This window comes from Brachyistius frenatus, unplaced genomic scaffold, assembly GCF_029030835.1.
Source record: "Brachyistius frenatus isolate BFR_SWC_R1_liver_20210118 unplaced genomic scaffold, ASM2903083v1 Contig_344, whole genome shotgun sequence".
Taxonomy (NCBI): Eukaryota; Metazoa; Chordata; class Actinopteri; family Embiotocidae; genus Brachyistius; species Brachyistius frenatus.
In genome coordinates this window covers 235,955-256,434 of record NW_027210943.1, presented here as the reverse complement: position 1 = coordinate 256,434, position 20,480 = coordinate 235,955, and the positions used below count along the sequence as shown (strand labels likewise).

Here is a 20,480-nt window from a genome sequence, read left to right as displayed (position 1 = left end):
TAAGAATGTGTATATAAACACGTATAAGAACGGGCATAAGAACGCATAAATAAACATGTATAAGAAGGTGTATATGAACAAAGTCCAGAACCAGACCCAGGTCCTGAATGTGATCGGGTCCGTGACTCCTCGCCTCAAGCATCCCGTCACCGTCTCCATGGCAACAGAGGCAGTAATGTGACACTGTTTGGATGATTTTGTGTCATCACACTGAGTGCGTGTTTTCGTGTGTGTGTGTGTGTGTGTGTGTGTGTGTGTGTGTGCGCGCGTGTCTGATTGTTTTTTCGAGGTCAGATAAAGTTGTGTCAGAATGAATCAGACGTGAACACTTTATCACCTTCATGTCTGACTGCATCAAACCAGCAGAGACTCAATGAGACCCTGGAAACAAATACACACACTCACACTCACACACACACACACACACACTTAATTTCTATTTAAATGGATCTTCTGCATGAGGAAACCACACGTTGTTCAGTTGGCGCTACAAAAGCTCAAAATCTGAATGGAGTTTGGTGCAGAGACTGAACAGAAACCTGGATGTTCATCAGGAACATGATAAGGACGATTGACGTCTCACCTGTGGACAGGTACAACAAAATAACTTTTTATTTATTCTTCACACTAAATAATATTTTGTACAAAGAGTTTTGTTTTCACCTGAACGTCTCTCAGAGACCACAGAAACCTCTAGTCCAATCAAAGCGCAGCAGCAGGGCAGGATCACTTGTTGCCAGGCTGGGCGGCGACATAGAGAGCCACGAGGCAGTAGACCACCCCCCCAACGGTCAGACCCATGGTGGTCCGGTACAGCAGCTTGTCTATCAGACCCCTCTTCAGGTGAACCGGAACCCCGTCTGACATCTGAGAGGAAGACAGGCTGTCTGTGAGGGGCGGGGCTTAAACCACCTACCACAGGTATACTACACTACATCACATGACCCTAAAGGACCCTCAACATATTCGAGGACCATGAAGGAGCCCGCAACCGAGTCAAGATGATGACATCACAGTTACCTGGAAGAGCTTCTGTAGGGCGGGAACTCGGTTGGGTCCCAGGTACTCCACCTGATTTCCTGCTTCAGACGCCAGTTTGGTCGGAGTTGCAAAGATGACAGGAGGACTGACAGGAGGAACGTTGGGACGCAGACCCTGAGGACACGGAGACACACAACTTGGGGTCATGTGATCTGCTGCAGGAGGTTCACCTGAGGCTTCAGGTGTGAGTGACGAAGACAAACACGAGTTCTGTTCACTAAACTCTGCAGGTGCAGTAAGGATAGAAAACTGTTGTAAACAAGTTGTAAACAGACTGTAAACTCGCTGTAAACAAACTGTAGACAGGCTGTAAAGAGGCTGTAAACAAACTGTAAACTCGCTGTAAATAGGCTGTAAACAGGGCTGTAAACAAACTGTAAACAGGCTACAAACAAACTGTAAACAGGCTGTAAACAAACTGTAAACTCGCTGTAAACAAACTGTAAACAGGTTACAAACAAACTGTAAACAAACTGTAAACTCGCTGTAAACAGGCTGTAAACAGGGCTGTACACAAACTGTAAACAGGCTGTAAACAGGCTACAAACAAACTGTAAACAAACTGTAAACTCGCTGTAAACAGGCTGTAAACAGAGCTGTACACAAACTGTAAACAGGCTGTAAACAGGCTACAAACAAACTGTAAACAAACTGTAAACAGGCTGTATACCGGTTATAAACAAACTGTAAACAAATTGTAAATGGGCTGTAAACATTCTGTAAACACACTCTAATACAGACATGCCCAAAGTCCGGCCCCCGGGCCAAATGCGGCCCGCATTCATATTTCCACTGGCCCGAAGCCTCTGTCATAAAATCAATAATATGTGGCCCCCCAGTACTGTTGTCCACAGTCTAAAATACACGTGTAAAAAAAGTAATTTTATATTTCACTACAAGATGGCAGTAAAGTTGTGGCCGAACTCTCGCGATCCAAAGCCCTGTGCCACCGCCAGTTTCAACCATTTCTACTGGACATCCACGCTGAATACGGAGATGTTGTGTATCACACTGATGTAAGACGGCTCAGTCGGGGGTCTGCACTGCAGCGTTTCTACTCTCTTAAAGAGGAAATTGGACAATTCTTGGGGGAAAAAAAGGGACAACCGATGCCAGAACTAACCGATCCTGTTTGGCTGGCTGATTTTGGATTTTTAGTTGACATAACCCGACATCTGAACGCCTTGAACACGAGCCTTCAGGGGCAAAATGCAACGATAAGCCAACTGTATTCACATATCAAAGCCTTCCGGACCAAGCTGCTACTTTTCCAAAGCCACCTGTCACAAACGCAGCCCAATACCACACATTTCCAATCTCTGCAAGCAATAATGACCACTCATAATAATTTTTATTATAATCTTCATTTATCCAGGTCAGGCAGTTATCAGATCTACCTAGCAGCAGACAGCATAGTAAAACAAAGCAAAATAAAAGGAAATACAAAAAAGCATTCCCTGTCGGTAGCATGTAAAATTCATGCTGGCCCGTATGACAATTTTTTTTACGTCAATGTGGCCCCTGAGCCAAAAAGTTTGGGCACCCCTGATCTAATACCTGATTGTTTGTTCCATCTGATTTGAGGCTGATTACAAGTATTTGTTCTAAGCAGAGATTAATAATCCACAATCGAGCCGTTGGATCCATAATGAACATTAAACACATTCAATTTCAGTTTATTTAGTGAAACATGGAACGCAAAAACCCAAAGAAACGGTGATCAATTGATCTGCTGGTATTTGCAGTTCTACCGTTTATTGATAATTGGGACAGAAGTGAGGTCCAGTGGGCGTGTCACTGATACACGATCAATAATCGGCTGTATTTGTTCTTCAGTTTGTTCAGTTGGAACATTTAAATATTCAGTTGGAAACAGAACCTGCAGCTGTTTGACTGTTTGTTCTGTAAACTGTTCAAAGAGAAAACAACTAGCAGAAACAAGTAGACAGAAGAAAGAAATCAATAATCAATAATCACTAAAGGAAACACCAGAGGATTCATCAAAGTGGTTCCAATATAATGTGTCATCGCATCGAGTCGATCAGACTGAACAATCATTCAGAAACGAGAAACTAATCATATTGATCAGAATACAATAAGCCGTTTGTCTTCGATTTTATTCAACTTTATTGACTCAGGGTTCTTCACAGTACTGTTCTTCCAACAGAACCATTAGAACGTCCCAGAAGAACCAACAGAACCTTTAGAACATCAGAGAGGAACCAACAGAACCATTAGAACGTCATAGAGAGGAAACAACAGAACCTTTAGAATGTCACAGAAAGGAACCAACAGAACCTTTAGAACGTCACAGAGAGGAAACAACAGAACCTTTAGAATGTCACATAGAGGAACCAACAGAATCTTTAGAACGTCACAGAGAGGAACCAACAGAACCATTAGAACGTCACAGAAAGGAACCAACAGAACCATTAGAACGTCATAGAGAGGAAACAACAGAACCTTTAGAACGTCAAAGAGAGGAACCATTAGAACGTCACAGAAAGGAACCAACAGAACCTTTAGAACGTAACAGAAAGGAACCAACAGAACCATTAGAACGTCACAGAAAGGAACCAACAGAACCATTAGAACGTCACAGAGAGGAAACATAACCTTTAACAGGAAGAACCCTCCAACAGAACCAGAACCATAGGAGGAGAACATGTTAACAGAACATGGTTGGAGCAGCACCAGTCGATTAGTTTATTGATCACATGATCAAATTGGTTTTAATTGAACGCTTTTCTGTGGGATCAATAAAACCGTCAGGTCTGATCGCATACCAAGTCCACGCGGTAATCGATCAAGAATCGATTAATGAACCTTGATAATCAGTAATCCTCCGCTCTGTGGTTGTTTTGAGTTAGCGTTAGCTCCCAGGTTTAACAATCTCAGGCGGTGTCCGGGTCTCACCTGCGGGCTGTAGGCCGTGGCGGGAGCTCCGGTGAGCCGCTGCGTCACTCCGTTCAGTCGGTAGTACATCTTCTCCTCCGGTAACACCTGCACAACACCTGGACACCCGGCCGTTCACCTGCTTCTGGAGATCCGCCTGTGCTAACTGTGGTTCCTGCAGACTACGCTGCGCTACGTGCTGACGTCAGAGCGTTTCAGAAGGACCCGCGAAAAAAAGCTGTCCGCGATGTGCCTGATCGTAATTAAATAAATAGCATTCGGCCGAAGAAAGCTAAAAAATGATTAGCTTTAGAATAAAATAAATAAAAGTCCAACTAGAATCGGTGTGAGCCTTCAGGATCTCACTGTCGTCTGCACATTAAACGTGTAGAAGATGGAGGCCTAAATGTGACACATAAAATTAGACTATCGTCCTTTAATGTCTTCATAACTGTTCTGATTAATAATACTCCTTTATGCTTTTACCCTATATTTAAATGACTAACTTTGTCAAAAAGATCTTTAATAGACTCATAGTTACCAATACACGTGTCCCATCCTCTGTCTCCTGTCCTTCAGCTCCTCACAGGTTCAATAACCTGACTTTATTAAAACTGATTCATAAAAACACGAACTGCTCCTTTAAGGCATGAAATAATAAAATACTGTTTAAAATCTGAAGTTAAAGGGACAATCTGAAGTTAAAGGGACAATCTGAAGTTAAAGGGACAGTCCGTGTAGTTGTGCTTTGGTTTAAACCCTGCAGTATTTCACACAGTAGAAGAAGTGAGACATTTCTCGCTTCAGCAGCTTCTCTGACTTTCCAACCAAATGTTTCAAACACTTCAACTTCCTGTTTCTGGGTTTACTGTTGCCATGGAAACCAAGGACAGTCCAGTTCCACCACAGATTGCCGGTTTAACTCCAGATCGCCCATCAGTCCAATGTGTGTCCTGAGGGGGGCGCTGCAGTCTGATGGATTGATCGTCAGACAAAGAGCAGCTCAGTTCAGGTTGGCTCATCGATAACCTGCTGATCAGTCTGAGCGGAGCATCAACCTGAGAATGAACCCTCGCTGAGTCTTCGTCCAATCACATTCTTTCCTTTCCTTTCCTACCAACAGAGAAAAAAGATTCCAACCGCTGGTACGTTTACGCGACCGCTGAATACTTCCTCATGAAGATTGTTGATCCTGTGCATCACTGTGCTGCGTTCAGGAACTCTCTCTGACCCTCGTATCTCCTTAGACAAGACAAACAAAAAAACGTGTCCTGGTACTTTAGTGCTGAAACAGCAGCAGTTCTGTTCTGACCTCGTGTAAGAAACTGCTCTTTTTCCTGATAGGTACAAACGTACCTATCAGCCCCCTCGCCGCGGTCAGTTGATGAACTCGGCCGACAGGCTGCGGCCGCAGCGCGCCGAGCGCACCTTAAGCTCGTGGTAGCACTGGACGAAGCTGTGGTAGATGAAGGTGATGGGCAGCGCCAGCAGCACGATGCCGCTCACCACGCAGAGGCCTCCCAGCACGCGGCCTGCCACCGTCACCGGGTACATGTCTCCGTACCCCACCGTTGTCATGGAGATGATGACCCACCAGCAGGCGGCAGGGATGCTGGCATAGTCCTGGTTTCCAGCCTCCAGGTCCAGACCGTGCTCCAGCAATTGGGCCAGAGCGCTGAAGATTGCCATAGCAACGCAGATGAAGACCAGGAGCATCACCATCTCGCGGTAGCAGCGCCGCAGTGTCAGGCCGAGCGTCTGCAGGCCCAGGAAGTGACGCGCAAGCTTGATCAGCCAGAAGATCCGCATCATTCGCAGGATGCGCAGCGTGACACCGGCCCGCTGCAGCTGGGAGTTCTCCCCCGTCAGGATCGTCACGGTAACAGAGACATAGTATGGCGTGATGGCCAACAGGTCGATGATGTTCAGAGGACGACAGACAAACTCGCATTTATCATGAGACACCAGGAAGCGAACGAGACACTCAGCTGTGAACCAACCAATACAAACTCCCTCGATGATCCTGCAGGGGGACAGCCAATCAGGAGGGAGGGGGACACACACACACACACACACACACACACACACACACCAATCAGAGGGAAAGAGAGAACCAGTCAGAGGGAGAGAAAGAGGACTAATGAGAAAGCAGTGACAAATGGACCATTGGAGTTATAGAAGAACAAGGTGGTCCAATCACAGCTGGAGATGGTGGTCAGCTGACTATCTGTCCACTGAGTGTTTGTCCTCTGGTGTCCTGCAGCGTCCTACCTGTGCTGGTCCAGGGTCTCGGCAGCCGTCCAGTCCGGTAAGGTGCTGGCACACAGCATCACCATGGAGATGACCACGAACAGAACCGACACCGAGGCGATGATCTGGGCAGCCAGTGAGGATGTGGGCTCCTCGAACGTCCTCCTCATCCTCTCCAGCCAGCGACTCTGCGGCTTCTCGGGGCCCCGCGGCTCCTCCTCGGGGAAGAAGTGGACGAAGCAGTCGGACATGCGGTCGTCGAGGCGGCGCTGGCAGCAGGGCTGCAGGTCGGAGCTCTCCAGACCCCAGTACAACATCTCGCTGTAGAAGGACAGCTCGCACATGTGCGGCACCAAACGCAGCTTTCCGTGCTGCACGTACAGCATGATGAAGCTGAAGGCCTCCGCGTGGCGGTCGAAGAACAACTCGTTCCTGTCGCGGTCGTAGTCGTCGCAGAGCTCCAGCAGCTCGCTCTCCGACACGCAGCGGTGCAGTCGGCTGAGTCTGCTGAGAGGGAACCGCTTCATCAGGTCCACCGGGAAGGAGAACCTGCGGCCGCCCACGTTCAGGGTACAGAGACTGCTGCCCAGCTTCATGTTCTGGTGGTTCCACTGATGCAGGTGTTCTGTTAACGACAGCACGGACTGCTGCCACCTGCTGGTAGAACCTCAGACCGTCTGGTAGAACCTCAGACCGTCTGGTAGAACCTCAGACGACGGGTTCCTCATGTGATGCTGGTGTTACACAGTCAGAAGACTTCCTGGTTGATAAAAGCCTCCAGATGTTTTTTCCAAACTTGAATTTCTCCTGCCTTCGTCTCCAGCAGACACGTCTTCCTCAGCTGGAATCAAACAGACATGAGGTTCTTTCAGAGCAGCGTTCTGCAGTGATCTGAAAGGATCTCTCTGCATCGTCATATATTTTTAGTCAGACTGAATCACATTTTAAAAACAGAACGTTTGACATGACTCACCGCCGATCAGCTGATCCTCTGAAGCTGCAGCTTGAATCCTCCGACAGAAAATATCACATCTCTGTTTCACTTCGGCTTCGTTTATCTTCAGTGTTCAGTCTGAGAGTGAAGAAGAGCAGCCGTGCAGCCTCCTCCTCTTCCTCCTTCTTCCTCCTCCTGTCTGAGAGGAGCATCAGTCGACAAGCTGGAGAGCAACAGAAACCCCCTCAGTGTTCTTCATCCTTCTCCTCCTCCTCCTCAGATCATCCACACAAATTTAACATCTAATCCACTTCAGTGTAATTTCATTTTTCACTTTACATCAAAGACAGAAACAACAAAATATCTTATTCTGTGTAACGGCTCCCTCTGCTGGAAGAAACAGAACATCAGCAGGTTTCTCTTCATGTGTCTAATTTAAAGTTAAATTTAAAAAAAAATGTAACTCCCTTTTAACAGGAAGAGACCTCTGACAGAACCAGGCTCAGAGGTGGAGAACATCTGCTTCGACCACTTGGAGGTGAGAGGAGAGCAGAGAGAGAAAAGGACAGCATAGAGATAGAAGACATGAACTATTGGTGGAGAATCAGAGCAGAGACATGCCGCTCCATGATGGGACATCTGCAAAAGAAAGAACAGAAACTATTCGAGAGAGGGAACTGAATAGTCGTTCCATCCGACTGGGCGTCAACCTCTGGTCAATTTTAACCAATCAGCTTGCCCCAAAACTGACTGACAATCTGCCACTGTCATCCATGGCTAGAGCTGATGGACCAGAACTACCAGAACTACAATCATCCAGGACTAGAGCTGATGGACCAGAACTACCAGAACTACAATCATCCAGGGCTAGAGCTGATGGACCAGAACTACCAGAACTACAATCATCCAGGACTAGAGCTGATGGACCAGAACTACCAGAACTACAATCATCCAGGGCTAGAGCTGATGGACCAGAACTACAATCATCCAGGACTAGAGCTGATGTCTGCTGGACTGTCGTCTCATCTGACATGCTGATTCACCTCCACACCTTCAGCACCACACTAATTCAACTTTTTTTTTCCTGGTTTCTGGTTCTGGCTTGGGTTCTGGTCTGACAGTTGCTGGTCCAGGAGGGGAGCGTCTGCCTGTCTGAGGAGCTAACTTGATGGTTCAGAATCTGGTGTTTCATAACTGTAATGACATCAGTTTTCATCACCACATTGTTTCAGACATTTCCGTTTTTTTATTCTTACAAAATAACTTAAAAAGATCCCGTTAGTTACTTAATGTAACCCCCCACCCCCCCACCGCACACACACACCCTCATGTAAACGTGTGTTGCGTGCTGTGTTAACAGGATCACTGTAAATCTCCTCCTCAGCTTTAACCTCTGACCTCTGAGCGGATCTTCATCTTTACAAACAGTTCAAACAAAAAACTTTATTGACTTTCTGTTTGACAAACTGTCTTCAAAGGAGACACTCTGTTTTTCACATTCATTATTTGTCCTGTTCACTTTCTACCGTGATGCGTCCTCTTACCTGTGACCAGATGGAGGTGAAACCAGAGACCGTCAGATCTTTGACAAGAGTTTCAGTTTAACTTGTTTCTGCAACGAGGAATTCAATGACAGAAACACAAAACAAACACAAACATTTGAGAAGGTGGGCTTCTTCTCAAATAGTGAACTTGTCCTTTAAATGACCTCGACACCCCTCCACCCCCCACACCTTCCTCCCTGCGTCATGGCCGCTATCCTTGACTTCATTAGAGTTAATCTGTTCCTCTGAGCTGATTAGCTTTGATTATGTGCTGTAACAACCTGCTCGCTGTAAAACAAAATGACCACTCTGAAACACTTTGGGATCATCAGTTCAAAGTGTATTAAACTCTGGGAAACACAGATGTGGTGCCTTCGTTGCACTCATTCATTCATCAACATGTTAAAGTCCTTTAAGTTCAGATATGAACGAGCTCACGTGACGACAACACAGAACATTGTCTGCTGCTGACAACAACAACAAGCTACAAAATGAATGTTTGAATGTAGGCGAGTTGGTTTCCTGTTGAAGAGTTTTAAAAAATACAGTCAGACAGTTTGGTGTCAGTCACGATCTCTTTATAGGTTTTATCGTACACAGCGGAGCGACTACAAGCTCCAACCAACCCACAACAACTGACTGAAAACATCACAACTTCCCAAAGAAAAGACACAAACAGACACATACAAACATGACGACAGTAAACTACACAGCTGATCTAAGTGGGTGCAGAGCAGCACTCTGTTTGGCTCCTGTTTCAGTCTGAAGCAGCGTCGCTGACAGGAAACCAGATGGCCAGTGAGAGATTTTCCCTGAGCGCAGTCCGTCAGGCTGAGCCCTCTGTCTGCAGGTGTTAGCTTCACTGTTAGCTCTCTCTGCTAGCTGCGATCTTTAATTCAGCTCAGTTTAAATTCACGACATGAGAAAGCAGGTTTGACGTTAGAAGCTCATAAAAAAAATCAAGTTAAAAAGACGACGGCCGAGTGAAATTCTTCCTGTATGTACCTGTATTTACACCTATATATACACCTATATATACACACCTATATATACACCTGCATACACTCCTGTATTTACACCTATGTTTACCTGTTTTTACACCTCTGTATTTACCTTTATGTACCTGTCTTTATATGAGTATATACACCTGTATATACCTCTATACATACCTGTGTATACTTTTGTATATACCTGTGAGTACAGGTGTGTACACACAGGTGTGTAGACGGGTGTCCATACAAGTAAGTGCGTATGTTCCTCTATATTGTCAGGCTGCTGTCAGAGGGGGCAGCACTGAGCTCCTGTCTTTTTTAATGTTTGGCCATCTGTTTCCATGCCAACCAACCAGGTGAAAGTTAGGACAGGATGTGAAGACCAGAGCCCAATCAATACGTGATGTCTGGACATTAACAGCGCCCCCTGCTGCTCACACTGTGGAGCTGCAACACTGGGACGTGATGTCAGCTGCTGGCTGGTGTGTCATAGCGTCGGACGGTCATGTGACAGGAAGCATTAATGCTTTATTTACAGCAGCAGGCTTTTGTTTCCTGTTTAAAAATAAACTCTGTTCAACATATTTACAGAACAACAATCACTGATTTGTTCACTTTGAACGAGTGTGTGTCTTTGTGTGTGTGTCTGTGTGCGTGCGTGTGTGTGTGTACGATGGCGTATGTACAGAACATGGAGACGACCTCTCCTCTCTGTCTCCCTGTTATCAGGGGGAGAGGTGGTGGTTGAGTGGGGGAGGGAGTGAGGGGAGGGGGACACCTCAGTCCTTGTTGGTGGGCGGGGCTCAGGTGGCGGCCTCTGCTTCCCCGCCCTCCTCCACCTGGTTGGCCTGCCCCAGAGTCTTGATCTTGGTGAGCAGCTCGTCGAACGTCTCCTTCACACCCTTCTCCAGCAGCCAGCCCTCGCTCTCACACTCTGGGTTCTCCGGGTCCGCCATCGTATCCAGAGCTGTGATGAGGTACTTCAGCCCCGCCATGTCTACCGACTGACACACAAACACACGTATCATGTTACATCACAGCAGGGGCAGTTTCAAACAGTGAGTCGGTTAAATGTCTGTGAGAGTGAGAGCTCTTTTTCTGCGAGGATCTCAGAGTGTGTCCAACAGCTGCTCGAGTCATTTACATGTCAGGCTTTTATTTTGTTAGGAGGAGTCAGGCTTTTATTTTGTCAGGAGGAGTTAGGCTTTTATTTTGTTAGGAGGAATCAGTCTTCTATTTTGTTAGGTGTCAGGCATTTATTTTGTTAGGAGGAGTGAGGCTTTTATTTTGTTAGGAGAAATCAGGCTTTTATTTTGTTAGGAGGTGTCAGGCTTTTATTTTGTTAGGAGGAGTCAGGAGGTGTCAGGTATTTATTTTGTTAGGTGTCAGGCTTTTATTTTGTCAGGAGGTATCAGGCTTTGATTTTGTTAGGAGGTGTCAGGCTTTTATTTTGTTAGGAGGAGTCAGGCATTTATTTTGTTAGGAGGTGTCATGCTTTAATTTTGTTAGGAGGAGTCAAGCTGTTATTTTGTTAGGAGGAGTCATGCTTTTATTTTGTTAGAAGGAGTCAGGGTTTTATTTTATTAGGTGTCAGGCACTGAGTGGACATTTCTTAACTAATGTTATATGTTCTGTGATGAGAACACTGATGTTTGCAGCTGCTTGTTCTCCTTCAAATACACCCCGCCCCTCCCCACATTGTGCAGGAGCCAATCAGATGACCCTCCGAGAGCAGGGATGGAGCCCAAGTAATGCTCAGGTGTGCTGATTGAGACCAGGATGTTGGTTTTAAATCCTTGGTCAGGTCAAAGCTGTTGTTCTGACCCAGATTGAAACTCCTTGTGATCTTCCCAGAATGCAACCTGCTGCTGCTGCTGCTGCAGTGGATTAACCCCAGAATAGTTCCTGATCCGCAGTGAGCCCGACCGACCCTCGCAGTTTAGCACGCTGCCGCCTCAGCAGCCAATCACGGACGAGCCCTTAGTCACAGCAGCAGGAGTCACGGAGCCCTGCAGGACCAATCAGCCCGCCAGATCCAGTCTGTAGGACCCCGTTGTAAATCTGTGTAAAAGGAACTCTGTGTCATAGGAACTCTGTGTTATAGGAACTCTGTTATAGGAACTAGGTGTTATAGGAACTCTGTGCTGTGGGAACTCTGTGGAATAGGAACTCTGCGTAGTAGGAACTCTGCATAGTAGGAACTCTGTGCTGTGGGAACTCTGTTATAGGAATTCTGTTTTGTAGGAACACTGGGTATTAGGAACTCTGCGTAGTAGGAACTCTGCATAGTAGGACCTCTGCGTAGTAAGAACTCTGCGTAGTAGGACCTCTGCGTATTAGGAACTCTGTGCTGTGGGAACTCTGTAATAGGAACTCTGTGCTGTGGGAACTCTGTCGTAGGAACTAGGTGTCATAGGAACTCTGTTATCGGAACTGTTTGTAATAGGAACTCTGTGTAATAGGAACTCTGTGTACATTCACATGAGCTACTCAGATGACCCTGGACCTGCTGGGAGATCTCCTATCATGCACTGCTCCTCTCCCTGCACCTTTCTCTGGACCTCCATGGTTCTGGTCTGTGGTTCTGACCCTCCAACAGTTTTTCTCTCTGCTCTCCAGCCGGTCAGATGTTCTCCACCCCTGGTTCTGTTAGATGTTCTCTACTTCTGGTTCTGTTAACAGATGTTCTCCACCTCTGGTTCTGGTTCTGTAAACGAATGTTCTCCTCCTCTGGTTCTGTTAGAGGGTTCTTCCTGTGAAAGGGAGTTTTTCCTTCCAGCTGTTGCTCATGTTGAACTGTTGGTTTCTCTGTGACGTTCTAAAGGTTCTGTTGGTTCCTCCCTGTGACGTTCTAAAGGTTCTGTTGATTCTTCTCTGTGACGTTCTAAAGGTTCTGTTGGTTCTTCTCTATGACGTTCTAAAGGTTCTGTTGTTTTTCTGTCAGAACTTGACTGTGTGATTCCCGTTCTGTATGAATGAAGTGAACGGATCAGTACATCAGCAGAACCTTGTGAGCTGCTGTCCGTCGGGTTCTTCGTGATGCAGCAGCCGTCCGCTTTGATCAGCGCTAATGCTAATCACCTGATAATCAATTATGTGTTTAACCTGGAGTTTGTTGCTGCTCTGATTATCTAAATCAGAAGATTAGGAACACGACTAATCCTGCGTTCACCTCAACGAGCAGCTCGTCACAGGAACCGTCATGTTCCACCTGGTTCCACATTTATTAAGTCCTTTTAACAGGATCAATGTGCTTTCTTGTTTTTCAATAAAAGTCATCCAAAGCTGTCGGCAGCCCCGCCCACAGGGCCCTCTGGTCCAATCAGAGAGCTCCACAGTCTCCAGGTGCACAGGTACATGTAGTGAGGGTCCAAGGTTCTGTCAGGCTGTCGTCTATTTGGCTGCTGACTGAAGGTTGGGTATTAAACCCGCGGTTTCAACATACGTGAACATCTTCATCGGTCGGTTTCAACATACGTGAGCATCTTCATCGGTCGGTTTCAACATACGTGAGCATCTTCATCGGTCGGTTTAAACATACGTGAGCATCTTCATCGGTCGGTTCAAACATACGCGAACATCTTCATCGGTTGGTTTAAACATACGCGAACATCTTCATCGGTCGGTTTGAACATACGTGACCATCTTCATCGGTCAGTTAAACATGCGTGAACATCATCGGTCGGTTAAACATGCGTGAACATCTTCATCGGTCGGTTAAACATGCGTGAACATCTTCAGCGGTCGGTTTAAACATACGTGACCATCTTCATCGGTCGGTTTCAACATACGTGACCATCTTCAGCGGTCGGTTTAAACATACGTGACCATCTTCATCGGTAGGTTTCAGCATACGTGACCATCTTCATCGGTCGGTTTAAACATACGTGAACATCTTCATCGGTCGGTTTCAACATACGTGAACATCTTCATCGGTCGGTTTAAACATACGTGACCATCTTCATCGGTCGGTTTCAACATACGTGAACATCTTCAGCGGTCGGTTTAAACATACGTGACCATCTTCATCGGTCGGTTTAAACATACGTGAACATCTTCATCGGTCGGTTTCAACATACGTGACCATCTTCATCGGTCGGTTTCAACATACGTGAACATCATCGGTCGGTTTAAACATACGTGACCATCTTCATCGGTCGGTTTCAACATACGTGAACATCTTCAGCGGTCGGTTTAAACATACGTGACCATCTTCAGCGGTCGGTTTAAACATACGTGACCATCTTCATTGGTAGGTTTCAACATACGTGACCATCTTCATCGGTCGGTTTAAACATACGTGAACATCTTCATCGGTCGGTTAAACATGCGTGAACATCTTCATCGGTCGGTTTCAACATACGTGACCATCTTCAGCGGTCGGTTTAAACATACGTGACCATCTTCATTGGTAGGTTTCAACATACGTGACCATCATCGGTCTGGTTAAACATACGTGAACATCATCGGTCGGTTTCAACATACGTGACCATCTTCAGCGGTCGGTTTAAACATACGTGACCATCTTCATTGGTAGGTTTCAACATACATGACCATCTTCATCGGTCGGTTTAAACATACGTGAACATCTTCATCGGTCGGTTAAACATGCGTGAACATCTTCATCGGTCGGTTTCAACGTACGTGACCATCTTCAGCGGTCGGTTTAAACATACGTGACCATCTTCATTGGTAGGTTTCAACATACGTGACCATCATCGGTCTGGTTAAACATACGTGAACATCATCGGTCGGTTTCAACATACGTGAATATCTTCATCAGTCGGTTTCAACATACTGGAACATCTTCATCTGTCAGTTTCAACAAACGTGAATATCTTCATTGGTCTGGTTAAGCATACGTGATCATCTTCATCGGTCGGGTTAAACATACGTGACCATCATCGGTCAGTTTCAACATACGTGAACATCATCGGTCGGTTTCAACATACGTGACCATCTTCATCGGTCGGGTCAAACATACGTGACCACCTCCTCTCGGCACACACCCATCCTAGCTGTTTCTTCCGTTTGTTGCTAAGCTAACCAGCTGCAGAGCGTTTCACTGAATGGTGAACTGTTTCTTTAAGAGTCCCAGGGTGGCTGCTGATTGGCTGAAGAGTCATATGAGCGGGCTCTTACCTCTAGGATGATGGTGAAGATTACGAGCGCTCCGATGCTGTTCATCATGCTGCTGTAGTAGGCGAAGAGGGCCTCGCGGCAGCCCCGGACCCAGATGTTGAGCTCCTCGGTGCGGTGGTCGTAGTCGTAGTGGGCGGAGTTATTGGTCAGGTGGTGCTGGATGCAGGGCCGCGGAGAGCCAGGGTTACAGCAGCTGAATGGGACGCTGTCCATCAGGTACTTCTGCTCCACGTTACTGAGGACACGACTGCAGGATGAAGACAGTCAGAGGTCAGACACTCGGCCAGGGTCGGGCCCCAATACCCCCCTGGAGGCCCCCCTTGGAGATCCCCAGAGACCCCCTCACAGTTTGAGGCTGAGCAGCAGTTTGACCTGCAGGGGCGCTGATAACTGATCATCAAAAACTAAATCAGTCTGAAGAGTCTCTATCACCTTTTGACCCTCTGAGGGGCGGGGCCTGTGAGTGATTGACAGTTTGAGTGAGGGAGCGGGGCTTATGGCTAAAATTGGATCGTGGAAGAGCGGGAAGCAACATTATCTCAAACGCATTAACACAGAAAACCGAGGTGAACACGCCAACCGCTTCAGAGGCGTTTATCACTGAACATACATGACCACCATCATACATGACCATTGAATATACATGACCACTGAACATAGATGACAACTAACATAAATGACCACTGAACATACATGTCCGCTGAACTTACATGACCACTGAACATAGATGACCATCATACATGACCACTGAACTTACATGACCACTAACATAAATGACCACTGAACATACATGACCACTGAACATACATGACATTAACATGAAGAGCAGATGCGTGTTCGACAAAATGTGTCTGTGTGGTTTCACCTTGTCACTTCAGGTCTGACAGATTACTGTCTTAGAAAGTTCTTCTAGCTCCTTAAATCCTCATTGATCCTCGGCTGAGCTGTTACCGACCCAATGTTTACCTGAAAACCACCAACCGACCGAATGTTGACCTGAAAACCACCGACCAAATGTTGACCTGAAAACCACCGATTGACCGAACGTTGACCTGAAAACCACTGACTGAACCTTTCCTTGACCTGAAAACCACCGACTGACCGAACGTTGACCTGAAAACCACCGACTGAACGTTTCCCTGAAAACCACCGACTATCTGAACGTTGACCTGAAAACCACCAACTGAACGTTGACCTGAAAACCACTGACTGAACGTTGACCTGAAAACCACCAACCGAACGTTTACCTGAAAACCACCGACCGAACGTTTACCTGAAAACCACCAACTACCTGAACATTTACCTGAAAACCACCGAACGAACGTTGACCTGAAAACCACCGACTGAACGTTGACCTGAAAACCACCGACCAAATGTTGACCTGAAAACCACCGATTGACCGAACGTTGACCTGAAAACCACCAACTACCTGAACGTTGACCTGAAAACCACCGACTACCTGAACGTTGACCTGAAAACCACCGACTACCTGAACGTTTCCCTGAAAACCACTGACCGAACGTTGACCTGAAAACCACCAACTACCTGAACGTTGACCTAAAAACCACCGACTGAACGTTGACCTGAAAACCACCGACTGAACGTTGACCTGAAAACCACCGACTACCTGAACGTTTCCCTGAAAACCACCGACTACCTGAGCGTTTACCTGAAAACCACCCACTACCTGAACGTTTCCCTGAAAACCACCTACTACCTGAGCGTTTACCTGAAAACCACCGACCGACTGAACGTTTCCCTGAAAACCACCGACTACCTGAACGTTTCCCTGAAAACCACCGACTGAACGTTGACCTGAAAACCACCGACTACCTGAACGTTTCCCTGAAAACCACTGACCGAACGTTGACCTGAAAACCACCAACTACCTGAACGTTGACCTAAAAACCACCGACTGAACGTTGACCTGAAAACCACCGACTGAACGTTGACCTGAAAACCACCGACTACCTGAACGTTTCCCTGAAAACCACCGACTACCTGAGCGTTTACCTGAAAACCACCCACTACCTGAACGTTTCCCTGAAAACCACCTACTACCTGAGCGTTTACCTGAAAACCACCGACCGACTGAACGTTTCCCTGAAAACCACCGACTACCTGAACGTTTCCCTGAAAACCACCGACTGAACGTTGACCTGAAAACCACCGACTACCTGAGCGTTTACCTGAAAACCACCGACCGACCGATTACCTGAAAACCACCGACCGACCGATTACCTGAAAACCACCGACCGACCGAATGTTTCCCTGAAAACCACCGACCGACCGAACGTTGACCTGAAAACCACCGACTACCTGAACGTTGCCCTGAAAACCATCGACCAAACATTGACCTGAAAACCGACTACCTGAACGTTTACTTGAAAACCACCGAATGAACGTTGACTTGAAAACCACCGACCGAATGTTGACCTGAAAACCACCGATTGACCGAACGTTGACCTGAAAACCACCGACTGAACGTTTCCTTGACCTGAAAACCACCGACTACCTGAACGTTTCCCTGAAAACCACCTACTACCTGAGCGTTTACCTGAAAAACACCGAGCGACCGATTACCTGAAAACCACCGACCGACCGATTACCTGAAAACCACCGACCAACCGAACGTTGACCTGAATACCACCGATTACCTGAACATTTCCCTGAAAACCACTGACTGAACGTTTCCCTAAAAACCACCGATCAAACATTTACCTGAAAACCACCGACCGAACGTTTCCCTGAAAACCACCGACTATCTAAACATTCACTGAAAACCACCGACCGACCGATGACTTGAAAACCACCAACTACCTGAACGTTTCACTGAAAACCACCGACTGACCGAACGTTGACCTGAAAACCACCGACCGAATGTTGACCTGAAAACCACGACTATCTAAACGTTCACTGAAAACCACCGACTGACCGAACGTTGACCTGAAAACCACCACCTGAACGTTTCCCTGAAAACCACCAACTATCCAAACGTTCCCTGAAAACCACCGACTGACCGAACGTTGACCTGAAAACCATCGATCAAATGTTAACCTGAAAACCACCGACTATCTAAACGTTCACTGAAAACCACCGACTGACCGAATGTTGACCTGAAAACCACCAACCGACCGAACGTTGACTTGAAAACCACCAACTACCTGAATGTTGACCTGAAAACCACCGACTGACCGAACGTTGACCTGAAAACCACCGACCGAAAGTTGACCTGAAAACCACCGACCAAACGTTGACCTGAAAACCACCGACCAAACGTTCACTGAAAACCACCGACCGACCGAACGTTGACTTGAAAACCACCAACTACCTGAACGTTTCCCTGAAAACTACCGACTAGCTAAACGTTCACTGAAAACCACCAAATATCTAAACGTTCACTGAAAACCACCGACTGACCGAACGTTCACTGAAAACCACCGACTGACCGAACGCTCACTGAAAACCACCGACTGACCGAACGTTGACCTGAAAACCATTGACCGAACGTTGACCTGAAAACCACCGACTGACCGAACGTTGACCTGAAAACCACCGACTACCTGAACGTTGACCTGAAAACCATTGACCGAACGTTGACCTGAAAACCACCAACTGACCGAACGTTTCCCTGAAAACCACCGACTATCTAAATGTTTACTGAAAACCACCGACTGACCGAACGTTGACCTGAAAACCACCAACTGACCGAACGTTGACTTGAAAACCTGGTTGGTGGTTCAATCCCCAGCTCCTCCTGTTCACATGCCTAAGTGTCCTTGAGCAAGACACTGAACCTTAAAATTGCTCCCGATGGTGAACCATCGGTGTGTTGTAAGTCGCTTTGGATAAAAACGCCAGCTAAATGAAATGTAATGAATGTAATGTAATGAAAACCACCAACTACCTGAACGTTTCCCTGAAAACCACCGACTATCTGAACGGTGAGCTCTGACTTGGGAATAAAAGGTGACCGATGTTTTCAGTTCAATCAATCAGACTTCAGTTTCTGTTTGTCCACATTTGTGTTCATCCAACAGAAATCAACAACTTAGAAGCCTCACTGATGTTTACAGATCAATATTTAATCAAATCAGAACAAGTGAGGTCTTCAGATGTTTGATTGGACCAACAGTCAATAACGGACCAGCGGCACCGAGCTGCTTCCTGTCTGAGCGCAGCGGGTTGGGTTGGGTCGGGTCAGGTCAGGGGTTCGGTACTCACTCTTTGACCTCGTCGTTGCTCATGTCCAGGTAGCGGTTGCTGATCCACTGCACCTCGAACCAGTCCCTGAAGTTGTTGTTGCCGCAGCAGCGGAACTCGATCTGCGTCAAGTCCAGCGTCCTCTTCATGAAGCAGCGGCCCGGTGTGTCCGTGTCCTTGTAGAACTTGATGCTGTTCTTCAGGCCCTCGGCCAACGTCAGGTACATGGCGAACTGCATGAGGAAGCAGAGCAGCACCAGCAGCAGCAGCAGCACGTTGAAGCCACAGCACAGCAGCAGGTACGTCTTCAGCATCGGCTTCCACTTGGAGAACTTCATCGGGTCCAGAGAGTCGTGGCACACTTTCCCTCCGAAGCCGTTGACCCCGCAGGCCAGCAGCCCCACCAGGATCAGCAGGTTGGGCACCAGGTGGCTCTCGTCGTTGTCCATCATCTCGCTCCGCTTCCGCAGCTCGATCTTGAAGAAGATGCCGAGGCTGAAGATGGAGATGCCCACGACCACCGACAGCCAGTAGAGCATCCACAGACCCTGAGCCAGCTTCACCCGCTTCTGCAGGTTGAACTTCAGCTGCATGATCGGCATGGTGAAACGGTGAGGAGAGGAGAGGAGCTAGTAGGAGCAGGAAAGAGCTAGTAGGAGCAGGAAGGAGCTAGAAGGAGCAGGAAGGAGCTAATAGGAGCAGGAAGGAGCAGGAGCCGGACGTCAGGTATCACCAACCGCTTCCTCTTGAGTCCAACAACCTAAAACCAGTTTCACAGTTTCGATCCGGTCCAGAAAGAAGCAGAACTGAACGCAGGCTTCACATCCATAGTGGCGATCTGCAGGTCCATAGCGTGGCGGGCAGAGGGGGGCAGCGGGTCTCCTGGAGCCGGCGGGCCGCTCCGGTTCTGTTCGTGTCGAGGTGTGAATGTGCGCGAGCTGTAAGACGTCATCCAACCCTTCCAGCAACTTTGATCTCGTTACAGCGGATCAGCGCCACTCTAATCCGCCAATTACTGCTAATTGGTTTGATGTTAAGCAGCAGCTTCCTCCTGCAGCTGTCACAGTTCACCTGCTGCCAGAACCTCAGAACTTCACACAGAACCTCAAACAGAACCACAGAACCTCACACAGAACCTCAGAACGGAACCTCCAAACCTCAGAGAGGAACACAACAGTTCAACATGAGCAACAGCTGGAAGGAAAAACTCCAACAGAACCAGAACCAGAGGTGGAGAACATCTGCCTTGGCTGGCTGGAAAGAGAGGAGAGCAGAGAGAGAATAAACTGTTGGAGGGTTAGAGACCAGAACCCTGGAGGTCCAGAGACCAGAGACCAGAATCCTGTAGGTCCAGAGGTATCCAGATCAGTATTGATCCCAATAACCCTAGAACCTTGAACTGCGACAGGAAGTCAGAACTACGAGGTCGGGCTGTAGTGTCAGAAAAAGGAGACGAATCATCAGCAGATCGTTGCTCAA

The 20,480-nt window shown here is 47.3% G+C and overlaps 3 protein-coding genes and 2 long non-coding RNA genes across 7 annotated transcripts; all 5 read right to left on the bottom strand.

The window, feature by feature from the left end:
- Nucleotides 1-588: 588 nt before the first annotated feature.
- Nucleotides 589-4,845, bottom strand: LOC138635992 (cytochrome c oxidase subunit 7A-related protein, mitochondrial-like). Its single transcript, XM_069723769.1, has 3 exons — nucleotides 3,958-4,845; nucleotides 1,021-1,155; nucleotides 589-867 (listed from the first exon to the last, which is right to left on the bottom strand). Exons 1-3 carry the CDS (start codon nucleotides 4,024-4,026, stop codon nucleotides 727-729), a joined length of 345 nt encoding a protein of 114 aa, XP_069579870.1. The 5' UTR covers nucleotides 4,027-4,845; the 3' UTR covers nucleotides 589-726.
- Nucleotides 2,761-3,943, bottom strand: LOC138635994 (uncharacterized). Its single transcript, XR_011312201.1, has 2 exons — nucleotides 3,595-3,943; nucleotides 2,761-3,561 (listed from the first exon to the last, which is right to left on the bottom strand). It is a non-coding gene; the product is annotated as an uncharacterized lncRNA (long non-coding RNA).
- A 10-nt stretch (nucleotides 4,846-4,855) lies between the features above and the next one.
- Nucleotides 4,856-7,483, bottom strand: LOC138635990 (voltage-gated potassium channel regulatory subunit KCNG3-like). The gene is made up of 3 exons (XM_069723765.1): nucleotides 7,160-7,483; nucleotides 6,208-7,027; nucleotides 4,856-5,959 (listed from the first exon to the last, which is right to left on the bottom strand). The coding sequence occupies exons 2-3, from the start codon at nucleotides 6,780-6,782 to the stop codon at nucleotides 5,314-5,316; spliced, it is 1,221 nt and encodes a 406-aa protein (XP_069579866.1). The 5' UTR covers nucleotides 6,783-7,027; nucleotides 7,160-7,483; the 3' UTR covers nucleotides 4,856-5,313.
- Nucleotides 7,484-8,949: 1,466 nt separating this feature from the next.
- On the bottom strand, nucleotides 8,950-20,459 carry prph2b (peripherin 2b (retinal degeneration, slow)). The gene is made up of 3 exons (XM_069723770.1): nucleotides 19,023-20,459; nucleotides 14,799-15,045; nucleotides 8,950-10,660 (listed from the first exon to the last, which is right to left on the bottom strand). Exons 1-3 carry the CDS (start codon nucleotides 19,601-19,603, stop codon nucleotides 10,460-10,462), a joined length of 1,029 nt encoding a protein of 342 aa, XP_069579871.1. The 5' UTR covers nucleotides 19,604-20,459; the 3' UTR covers nucleotides 8,950-10,459.
- LOC138635995 (uncharacterized) lies at nucleotides 17,600-18,742 on the bottom strand. 3 transcript variants are annotated; one of them, XR_011312203.1, is made up of 5 exons: nucleotides 18,696-18,742; nucleotides 18,314-18,526; nucleotides 17,856-18,228; nucleotides 17,759-17,799; nucleotides 17,600-17,618 (listed from the first exon to the last, which is right to left on the bottom strand). It is a non-coding gene; the product is annotated as an uncharacterized lncRNA (long non-coding RNA). The 3 variants fall into 3 exon arrangements; XR_011312202.1 differs by lacking the exons at nucleotides 17,600-17,618; nucleotides 17,759-17,799 and having other exon boundaries at nucleotides 17,844-18,228; XR_011312204.1 differs by lacking the exons at nucleotides 17,600-17,618; nucleotides 17,759-17,799 and having other exon boundaries at nucleotides 17,844-18,287; nucleotides 18,344-18,526.
- Nucleotides 20,460-20,480: the final 21 nt, after the last annotated feature.

Excerpts from the sequence above, each read along its gene's own strand:
- prph2b (XM_069723770.1), bottom strand. The coding sequence starts at position 19,603 with ATGCCGATCATGCAGCTGAAGTTCAACCTGCAGAAGCGGGTGAAGCTG. Across the intron at positions 15,046-19,022 it reads AGCAACGACGAGGTCAAAGA|TCGTGTCCTCAGTAACGTGG; the intron begins GTGAGTACCGAA and ends TTCATCCTGCAG. Across the intron at positions 10,661-14,798 it reads TCTTCACCATCATCCTAGAG|TCGGTAGACATGGCGGGGCT; the intron begins GTAAGAGCCCGC and ends TTTGTGTGTCAG.
- LOC138635992 (XM_069723769.1), bottom strand. The coding sequence starts at position 4,026 with ATGTACTACCGACTGAACGGAGTGACGCAGCGGCTCACCGGAGCTCCC. Across the intron at positions 1,156-3,957 it reads CCACGGCCTACAGCCCGCAG|GGTCTGCGTCCCAACGTTCC; the intron begins GTGAGACCCGGA and ends CCGTGTCCTCAG. Across the intron at positions 868-1,020 it reads CCCTACAGAAGCTCTTCCAG|ATGTCAGACGGGGTTCCGGT; the intron begins GTAACTGTGATG and ends TCTTCCTCTCAG.
- LOC138635990 (XM_069723765.1), bottom strand. The coding sequence starts at position 6,782 with ATGAAGCTGGGCAGCAGTCTCTGTACCCTGAACGTGGGCGGCCGCAGG. Across the intron at positions 5,960-6,207 it reads GAGACCCTGGACCAGCACAG|GATCATCGAGGGAGTTTGTA; the intron begins GTAGGACGCTGC and ends GTCCCCCTGCAG.